The sequence below is a fragment of the Nannospalax galili genome, unplaced genomic scaffold (genome assembly GCF_000622305.1).
Source record: "Nannospalax galili isolate Female #2095 unplaced genomic scaffold, S.galili_v1.0 scaffold1082, whole genome shotgun sequence".
Lineage (NCBI taxonomy): Eukaryota > Metazoa > Chordata > Mammalia > Rodentia > Spalacidae > Nannospalax > Nannospalax galili.
The window spans coordinates 2,786,027-2,796,524 of NW_008348580.1; the positions used below are offsets into that span (position 1 = coordinate 2,786,027).

The window sequence follows — 10,498 nt, forward strand, 5'->3', positions numbered from 1 at the left end:
ATTTTTACACTTAAGGTCATTTGAGGATCTGTTCCTCAGGGGTCACATGGGCTTGGGAGGAGCCCCTGGCTCCTTTCTTTTACCAGTTCCATCTATGTGAAGATAAGTCAAAGGTCCTGCTCGACCATGGCTGGCTTTGCTTGGGAGCATGGAGGAAATGATTCCTCTGTTTTGACCCTCCTCTTTCTAGACTGGACACTGGTTCAAGTCCATCTCGTGGGGTTTCCATGGCCTCCTTGATCAAGAGGACAGGTGACTCACTACAGTTACAGGACATTTTGAGAGATTCTCATAGTCCCCTGGAGCTTAGTTGACCTAGGAGGGCAAGGAGCAAAAACTGTCCTTTATGTGCCTCTGACCAAATTAGTATAGGCCTCAAAGTATGGCTGTTAGACATCCAAGAAGGTTAGTTCCACCAGTCTGGTACTTTTAATTACCATGTACTATGTAAATAAAGCTTGGGTAAAGATCAAATATTCTCAGATAAACCTTTCCTAGACATGTATTATATTCTTTGAGCTAGTTGTATGTATAATTTGTCAATAGGTTGTTTGATTAATATGGTTCCCTCTGGTTTTTTAAAACTAGCTATGCATTATTTATCTTTTGCATTGCCTAACCCTTACACCATGGTTTCCTCATTTAAAGTGCTCCCATTTTCCCCAAAGATCAAATATTCTCAGATAAACCTTTCCTAGACATGTATTATATTCTTTGAGCTAGTTGTATGTATAATTTGTCAATAGGTTGTTTGATTAATATGGTTCCCTCTGGTTTTTTAAAACTAGCTATGCATTATTTATCTTTTGCATTGCCTAACCCTTACACCATGGTTTCCTCATTTAAAGTGCTCCCATTTTCCCCATTTCTGCCTTACTAATACCCTTCTCCTATGGTCCCACCTGTCTTGAGCTCCTTCTTTCCCTTTATCCCCTAGGTTCCTTGTATAACCTTCCCCCCATAAAATAACCCCATTTTTAACCCATATCTCCAGTATTAATACCTGTTTCTTACTCTTCTTTTTCATATTCTTTCTTTTCCTTTACCTCCCTGCTTCCTTTTCATTATTCTGGTTCCTGTAGTTAATATCTGGATACATAATGACTTATAAGGATTTGGTGCTAGGATCCACATATGAGGGAGAACATACATCGTTGTTTTTCTGAGTCTATGTTACTTCACTTAGTATAACAGTTTCTAGTTCCATCCATTTACCTGCAAATTTCATGATTTCATCTTTCTTTACTGCTGAGCAAAACTCCATCGTATAAATGAACCACATTTTCATTATCCACTCCTCGGTTGAGGGACACAGGTTGCTTCCATCTCTTAGCTATTGTGAAAAGAGCAGCAACAAACATGGATGTACAAGTGTCTCTGCAACAGGACGAGTTCTTTGGGTATATGCCAAGGAGTGGTATAACCAGGTCATATGGTAGGTTCATTTGTAGTTTTTAAAGAGTTCTTCACACTGTTTTCCATGGGGGTTGAACAAGTTTGCAGCCCCAGCAGCAATGGATGAGCATTCCCCTTTCCCCACATCCCCTCCAACATTTGGTATCATTTGTTCTCTTGATCTTAGCCAGTCTGACTGGGGTAAGAGGAAATCTTAAAGTGGATTTAGTTTGCATTCCCCTAATTACTAATGCTGTTGATGGTGTTCCAAATTTTAGTCAAGAAAAAATGAATACTTGGCTGTGAGCTGCCTCGTCTGGCATAGGCTGGTGCCTGCGTTTAAGCTGGAAGCTGTCACTCATAAGCAGTTAATAGAAACTTAAACAGCAAAGACTAGGCCAGTGCCATTCCTTCCCCTACCTGCTGGCCTTCCTCCAGAATCTGTTGATTTGGCTTAACTCTTTAGTGCTTTCAGGTAGTTTAAATTTTTTTCCAGACTACATGAAATGGTGATCGATGTCAGCTTCTACCTCAGCGGGGTTTGAGGAGGTGGGAACAGAAGAGATAGTGCTGTGTAGCTTGAATACTGTGCCATGTGCTGGGATCAGACTGTGGTCCAACTGAGGGATCTTCCTCATGTTCTGGGTTTCCCAACCTGCCTAGGATGAGATAATGACTTCCTTAGAGAAGGTGTTTTTTGACCTGGAAAAGTTTGAAAATCACATATGGAAATAATGAAGTAACTCAACAAAGGGTATCCTCCCCCTACCCCCCACACCAGAAGAGATTGTGAACGAGGACACATGTGAGAAGTGGGTGACTGAGGTGAAGGAAAGGAATATTAAAAAGCAACTGTGAGGAGAGATCTGCACAGGAGGCCAAGGATGAGAAACAGTGATTGGCTCGGAAAGCAACATGGTACGTGGCCAGTGTAGAGTAGAAGCAGATTTGATGGGTGGGACGTGTGGGAGGTGGGGAAGTAAGTAGACTCTCAAGGATAACTAAAGAGGAGAGAAGGGGAGCAGGAGCAGCCTAGGGGAGAATGGAAGCCGGGAGGGCAGGGCCATGTTTTACTTTCTTCTTTTAAACGTGGAAGAGACTGAAGCGGATTTAAATATTGGCAGAAAGGAGACGGGAAAGACGGGAAGCTGCAGACCAGGAGATGCAATGAAATGAGGGTCTCAAAACAGCGAGGGATTCAAAGTAAAAGTGAGCTACGCTTTGGCAAAAGGCAAGACCCCTTTTAAAATAGATTCTGCTACTTTACTAATTAATTCCTTTGACACTAACAAATTCTGAAATTTGCAAAAATACTAAAAATATTTTAAAAATGTTGCATGGCTCCTTTGTGGGAAAAACCTCCATTTCCCACGCACAGGTAGATGATTTTAATGAGCCATTAGGGTCCTTCCTCTTTCCCTTTTCCATATTCTTGCCCAGCCCCTTTCTTTAGCTTAGCAAAATGATTTGGAGTCAACTTGTAACTTCCCCAGCAGACCCACTCTGACCTGTACTTAACTCCAACTTTAATTCTTGACCTTCCATGCTATATAACTTTAATTATAGATACTTATCTGAAAGAAACTTAGATCCTTGAACATTTTTTCCCTTGCTCATAGTCACAGTGAGCACAGACACAGGAAAGTAAACCAGAGGAAGGGGGAGAGCTAGGGTGCCTAACAAAAAAGCTGTTAAATTTAAGCAATTTCTGGGAAGAATAAAATACTTTTCTTGTGCATGATTTTAAAGGCTATAAAATTATGTGTGATTGGGGACATGTAGTTATGTTGAGGTTAATGATAAGTTTCAGCAAATGTTTCCAACTTAAATGTCTAATGAGGAACACATAAATTCTGATTAAATTCACTTTTAAGCCATGGTAACTATTTTTGAACAAGATATAAATCAATCAAATTTGAAATGAAAATTTTTCCTCTGTCCTGAAGTTGATAGCCTCTCCCCATCATAATCATTTGCTTTTGCTATAACTGGTCAGTAAATTAATACATAGATGCATATTTATAATAGACTGTGAATTTTATACTGAAGAAAATTCAGTAACAAATTCATTTCCTAAACATGGTGAACAGAGCAGAAATTTGTTTTTGTCTTTGAGAAGCCAACTTCTGGATAGCCCATGAACTGGTGAGCTTGTGAGTATTCATCAACAGCTTTCCTGTGCAAGAGCAGGGCCAGGGGTATTAAGCCTGCTTCAGTTGTCAGTGTCTTGAGGCCCTTGCAAGATGGCATCTCTAAGAGAGAGCAGGCTTTTTAGGCATTCAGGTGGAAGGGCACAACATAGAAGCTCAGGCATCTGGTTTTGTTCCTCAGTGCTGGCCTGTGGGATCTCCTGATATTCCTTAGATGTGGAGGAGGGACCACAGCTGGGTTAGCCATCCCTGAACATAGGTTTTGGAGGGCTGTGTGTGGTTTCAGGTTCTTTCAAAACCCCACTCTAGTTCTTCTGGGAGTGAAGAACATTTTGCTTCCCTTGGGTATGTTCCTCTGAGAACATAACTTTCCAGCAGAAAGTTAACTTTCAGGTTAACTGGTTTTCAGACAGGGCTTCAGGCATTTCTATGGTCTCTGCAGCCTCAGGCCTTACCCTCCTAGTTTGGTGCAGCAGTTGGTTTAGTATTTAAGAGTTACTATATGAGGTCCTTGGGTCCTTATTCTATGAAGGATAAAAGTATGGAGCTGACCTTGGCTTCTTGATTAGCTTCTCATTAGGCCATTTCCTCCATAACCCCCACTTACACAATCAGCTTCCAGATGTTCCAGGCCACCCAGTTGCCTCTTGCTGTTTGCCCACAGCCAGGCCTCTGGGAAGGTAGCCCAGGCTGTGGACACTGTGCCTGCCACTAAGACATATTTTAAGATCTACTCAGAGTGTTATAGGAGTTCAACTAAAGCATCTCTCATTTCCTGCTTGGAGCCCCAAAGAGACTAATTCTCTTGCTTCTATAATCCTCTCATCCCACCAACCATGTTTAGAACCAGGAATGGGTTTATTGACAGTTCTGTGTATAATTCATGCAAGACAGGTTACAATGGAGCTTGTTATCTTTGCTAATTAAGCATGGCTCAGTAATGCTGTTCCAACTTCTGTCCTGGAAGTAGGTTTTGCTGGTATTTAGCTTGATGTTTTCCTGTTGGAAACCTTTACCTTCCCTTGACAGGGCTGTTCTAGCAGGCACCCTCAGAGAAAATCTACCTCCCCCTTATTCCATTTGGATAAATGGGATCCAGGTAAAAGCAGTCTGTTTCTAGAGCCAATGGCATAGAGAAGTGGGCTGCAGACGGTTGGAGCAGGCAACATGGCCTAACTCAGCTGGGTGTGGCTCAGGGCCTCCTGGTGATGGGCGGATCCTACCTGGACCTGTCATAACTGTGGGATGCTTTGGGAAGGGGTTGGTTACCTCTGTTCAGGCAAAAACCATCCTGTTTTTCCCTCATCCTACTGTTTTTATACTTGCTGAAATAATGAGGGCGCTGACAACAGCAAACAAATGACAGACCGAGGATCTTTAACATTCTCCCCTTTTCTGGGTTTTCTGCAAGGTTCAGTAGAGAAAGACATACACATCAGCAGAAGTTCTTGAGAGAGCAGAGAGAGGGGCAGGAGGATTTGAAAAGATGGCAGTAGCTCCACATGAGGGGTTGGATGGGAGGACGGTGGAAGGGGAGGGAAGGTGCCGAAGAGGGCTCTTTGCAGCGAGCCTTGTGGTGGAAGCTCAGTGGTGTGTGTGTGTGTGTGTGTGTGTGTATGTGTGTGTGTGTGTTGGGGGGGTAGGTGATGAGGGTGAGGGCTAAGGCAAGAGACAGGTCTGAGACTACTTGTAAATCATGCTAGAGAACTGGGTTTTATTTAGAAAATATCTTAAGCTGGGGAGCAAGCTGACCTGATTTTCATTCAGAACTTATTCTGGCCCCACCAAGGCAGCCGAGACTCAAAAAGAAGCAGGCAGCTTAGGGGGGAGGTTGTCGCATGGGCCAAGTAAAGCATGGTTGGCGTCTGAAGCGGGGAAAGGAAACGACCATGAGGTAGAGGGGCATACCTAGCTAATGAGAGAGCCTGTGGCTGTGAGAGCAGGGGTCCAGGATGACCCCCAGGTGTCTAGGTTGGGCAAGAAGCGACTTGTGACATTTTCCATAGTGGGGGATAGAGGAAAGGAGTAGCTGGGGGTCAGAGTAGAAAACGACTTTCCAGGAAATGTGGATTCAGTAGAAAACAGTTTTCTTCCAAGCAAGGACTCTGGTGACATATATTTATTTTTCTCCCAGGAGGGATTTTGGGCTTCACAAAATGGTACCAGTGAAACTCCACCAGCCTGACCAGTATATTCCAAGTGAAGAGAATATGGACTTGCTTACAACATATAAACAAGATTTTAACTCCTACCCTGTCTGTCAAGTTGGTGCCATCAAGCCTCGGGACAGTAAATTTCCATGTTGTGACAAGATACGGTATTTGCCTACTTACAAAGGTGAGAGAAGGATTGAGGACCGGCTAGGTGGAGCCTGGAAGCAGACCAGGAAATGTGCTTTATATGTACTCCCCTTAGGGCAGAGGTCAGCAAATCACTTCCTGCAGGCCAAATCCAGCTAGCAGTCTGTTTTGGTATAGCTGGAGACCTAAGAATGACTTTTTAAATGATTGAAAATGGTTTTTAAATGATTGAACCAAATTAATTTCAGGACATGTGAAAATTACATGATACTCAAAGATCAATATTCATAGGCACAGTATATTGGAACATAGCCAATCTATTTATGCATTATCCATAGCTACTTCTATGCTACAGTGGCGGAGCTGAGTGGTCATGGCAAGTACCCTACAGACTGCAGGACCTAAAATGTGAATGACCTACCTTGACCGCATAGAAAATGTTTGATCCTTGCTGTTTGAATCCTACAGTGGGGAAGCATTTCACATTTAAGCTAATTAAGGTTCTACCCCTTGATTGATCCATTTAAGAGAATTTTCAGGTGTAACATACATACAGAAAACTGACTGCATCATAATTATACAGACCAGTGAATACACTTACATGAACAGAACTTGACCAAGACATACTGCAATTCTACCAGGTAACCAGAAGGTATCCATTGTGTTGACTTTTATTTTGTCATGCTAGGGATTGAACCCAGGACCTCTCCAAATGCCAGATGAGTGTTCTACCACTGAGCTACATTTCTTGCCCCATTATGTTGACTTTTAATATCCTAAATTAATTTTTCTAGTTTTGAATTTTAGATGTTGGGTTGGTTTATTCTTTTAAAAATATGTAAAAAATGTATATTTTAAATTGTTATACCCATTTATATGGTATGATGTGGTATTTTAACAAGTGTACATTATGTAAAGTTTTAAAAATTTGTTTACTTTTTATTTATTTATTTAATTAATTTATTTTAATTTATTTCTTTTTGTCTTTTTTAGACAGGGCCTCCCTGTAGCCACAGCTGGCCTGGAACTCACTATGTAGGCCAGGCTGGCCTCGATTTCACAGAGATCTTCCTGCTTCTGCCTCCCAAGGGCTGGGATTAAAGGCATGTGCCATCACATCTGGCATTTATTTATTTATTTTTAATATTTTATTTATTATTTTTATTTTATGTGCATGAGTGTATTGCCTGCATGTATGTAAGTGCACCCATGTTGTGCAATGCCCTTGGAGGTCAGAAGAGGGTGTCAGATACCCTGGAACTGAAGTTACAGATGGTTGTTAGCCACCACATGGGTGCTAGGAATCGAACCCAGGTCCTCTGCAAGAGGAGCCAGTGCTCTTAACTGCTGAGTTGTGTCTCCAGCCCCTATTTTATTTTATCTTTATGTATATGAGTGTTAAACCTGCATGTATGTAAGTGCACCCATGTCGTGCAATGCGTGCAGAGCACAGAACAGGGCACTGGATCCCCTAAAACTGGAGTTATGGATGATTGTTAGCTGCCATGTGGGTGCTGTGATTTGAACCTGGGTCTTCTGCAAGAACAGCCAGTGCTTTTTAACTGCTGAGCCAATGTGTGTGTGTGTCTGTGTGTATGTTACATATGTGCAGGTATCTGTGGAGGCCAGAAGAGGGTCCTGGATCTCCTGGAACCGGAGTTATAGTTGGATGTGAGACATCTGATGTAGGTGTTGAGAATTGAACTCCACCCCTCTGGAAGATCAGGTTGTGCTCTTAACTGCTGAGCCATCTCTCCTGTTCCTCCACGTTAAAAAAAAGATTTATTATTTTTCATTGTATAAGGTTTCTGTCTTGAGTGAGTTATGCCAGAAGCACACACACGTTTGTGTCTTTCCACAGTGTCAGCATTTATTGAATAACAATAAATTCACAAGCTACTTTGGTTTCACTGGCTGCACTTGGCCAAGTAGTCTTGATTTCCCTTGATAGCTGGCCAGTACAAACAGCATCTTCTGTTCCAATCTAATTACTATTAACTCTCAGATCAGGCATTACACACCACACAGCAATTATATCTCTCTATATGTAAGTTCGGGATGGCTGCAAAAGAGTTAGGGAAGCTTCAGAGACAGTTCAGAGGCCTTACTAGAGGCAGAGGCAGAGGGCTACAGGTGCAAAGAATCACTGCTGGGGGTCTGATAAAATACTAACAGCTCAGTAGAAGAGCTGCTGGAGGCTATGCAGAGCCAAGCTGTGGGGTTCCAGGATCCAGCAGAGCTGCAGGTGCTGCAGAGGCCCAGGACAGTAGAGGCAAAGTGCAGAACTTACTGGACGGAGACTGGATGGATAGTTAGACTGGGCAATCTAAGTTGGCCATCCCAAGCAGTGCCAGAGACAGACTGAGTTCTCTGCTGTTTATCTGGGGGCAACCAGATGACAGGTGTGTGGGACTGCTGTCGTTGCAGTGTTCAGGGTCTTCGTCTTTATAGGGTCCAGGTGAGAGTGTGGCACCCTTTGTTGGTCTGATGTGTTTGGTAAGTTCTTGGGCCCAGTTTTTCTAATATGACTTTAATATGCCCATGTGTTCTATGTTCCCAGTCTACTCTGATAAGATTATAGATGGTATCTTTTTATTTTTAGGAAAAAGTTATTTATCTTTTGGTGCCTTATGGTTAGTACTGGACAGGTGGTGGTGTCTACATGCACAGTAAAATGCAGTCATCCTGCCCCTGAATTTGCACTCAAATAGAACCAATACTGCTATGTAAAATGGAGTCACCCAGCCTGAAGTCAAACAAAATGGAGTCAAACAGCCTGAAGCTGCCATTTCACACAGCATGGGGTAACCATGACCAGGACATAGGACATTTTAATCAGGGCAACATGAACATCTCAAACATTTATCACTTCTTTGAGGTAAAACCATTCAAAGTTCTTTTTTTTCCCCTAGCTTTTCTTTACATTGGCAAGCATTAATTGTACAAAAATGGATTTCATTATGGCATTTTCAAGCATGTACTTTGACCGTATGTGTTCATCTCCCCTTGTTACCATCTCTTGTCTCCACCTCAGCTTTCCTGTTGGTTGTCTTCCTCTTTTCAAATAGCCCCCTTTTATTCTGGCCTTTTAAAAACATGCATATTTAATTGCATGTGTGTTACATATTAAGCATGTTCCTAGGAGCTGTGAAGGAAGCATCATGACCAGCTTTTGTCTTTTTAATATACTAAGGAGATAAGCTTTGGAGCCCTGCATGTTGGGGAGGCAGAATAGCATCATGGCCACAAAGCGGGGGGACAGGGCAGAAAGCCAGTTTCGTTGTCAGTAACTCTTCATACACCCAGCTGTCCTAGGACGACAAGCTAAATGGTTGGTAAGGAATGCTGTGGGGCTTCTGTGGGACTGTGATGAGGACTGCTTTTACTTAGCAAGTGCAGAGTCTGGACTGCAGTAGCAGGGAAGGTGGGAGGCTAGAGTGATGCAAGAATCTTCCTAATGGAGCTTTAAATCTATTTGTTACGGAGGATCCAACTTGTGGTTGAACTTTTCTACTTATTCCAGAAACTGAGACTCAGGTTGGGCTGCCCTGGATGCTGTCCCTTGCTGACCTCTCTTTGCTGTCCCTTTGTCCGACTGCTCCATAGCCACTCTCTTTCAAGTCACGTTCTGTGTATTGTAATAGCCGGAAATGACTCCACCTTTGAAGGCTTTGTAAATGCCAATATCCTGTCTTCCTACTCTGATAACAACAGCCCTCAATAGCTCTTGAACCTCAGCCTTTTCTCCACCACCAGCCACTCTTCTGTCCCTCCCATGTTGCTTACTTCCATCCCTCCCATGTTGCTTGCTCCCTAATATTCCATTCCAACCCTTTTTAAACCTTTCTAGTTCTTGCTTCCTCCAGATAGCCCTAACTCTGCCTTCTTATGTCTGTACTTGAGTGTTCACTTGAGCTTATCTCTAACCTATCAGCTCTTACCCATTTCTGAGCTTCCTTTGAACCAGGGAGGCTTTAACATACTAGGCTCCAGTGGATGAAGTGGCACTGAGGGACATCTGATGACACACTTGACTTGATAGGCCTTAGCCTATATGGTAATGTGCCGGAGTCCAGCTCCAGCTGAGTCTGGGGCCTGAAGGGGTGAAGGTAACTGTGGCGGTAGAAATGACTGTACCAGAAACCACAACTGCAGTTCTAGTAGAGGCTGTTGACTGACCTGCTCGGGGGAGGTCAGCCGAATATCTTCTTTCTTTTTCTACTTCTCTCTCTACTTCTGAAAAAGCAGCCTTCTACAACCTTTATTTATAATTAGAAAGCTTACAATAGCAGTAAAGCATCAGACCATAAATCAAACCATGAGTTTGCACAATATTTCTCAGTGTACAATATTTTTCAATAATCACAGTAAAAGGAAAGCACAAAGTTCAATGATTAACCTTTTCTTAACATAGCCAAGCAATGTCTTCATAGCCTTTATAGTTTTCTTTATAGCCTGTGGTTTCTATTTTACCATAGAAGTGTAAGACAGCCTGTCCCCATTTGCCCTTTAATTCTTTGAATTTAATATTTACAGGTAGGTGTGTATATTCGAGAAAATTATTTTTCTCATGGGAATGGGAATAACCAACTCTATTTATTGTCTAACCAACATTCCAATTTATCTTTTTCCTCTCCCGTTTGCTGTTTCTTC

General features: G+C 42.5%; 1 protein-coding gene across 1 annotated transcript in view; it reads left to right on the forward strand.

Annotated features, from left to right (window-relative positions):
* Saxo1 (stabilizer of axonemal microtubules 1) overlaps positions 1-10,498 on the forward strand; it is a 35,930-nt gene that overhangs the window by 6,016 nt on the left and 19,416 nt on the right. Inside the window, exon 2 of the mRNA XM_017801211.2 lies at positions 5,680-5,882. Coding sequence (XP_017656700.2) covers positions 5,680-5,882 — 203 coding nt within the window. The remainder of the gene's footprint in view (positions 1-5,679; positions 5,883-10,498) is intronic.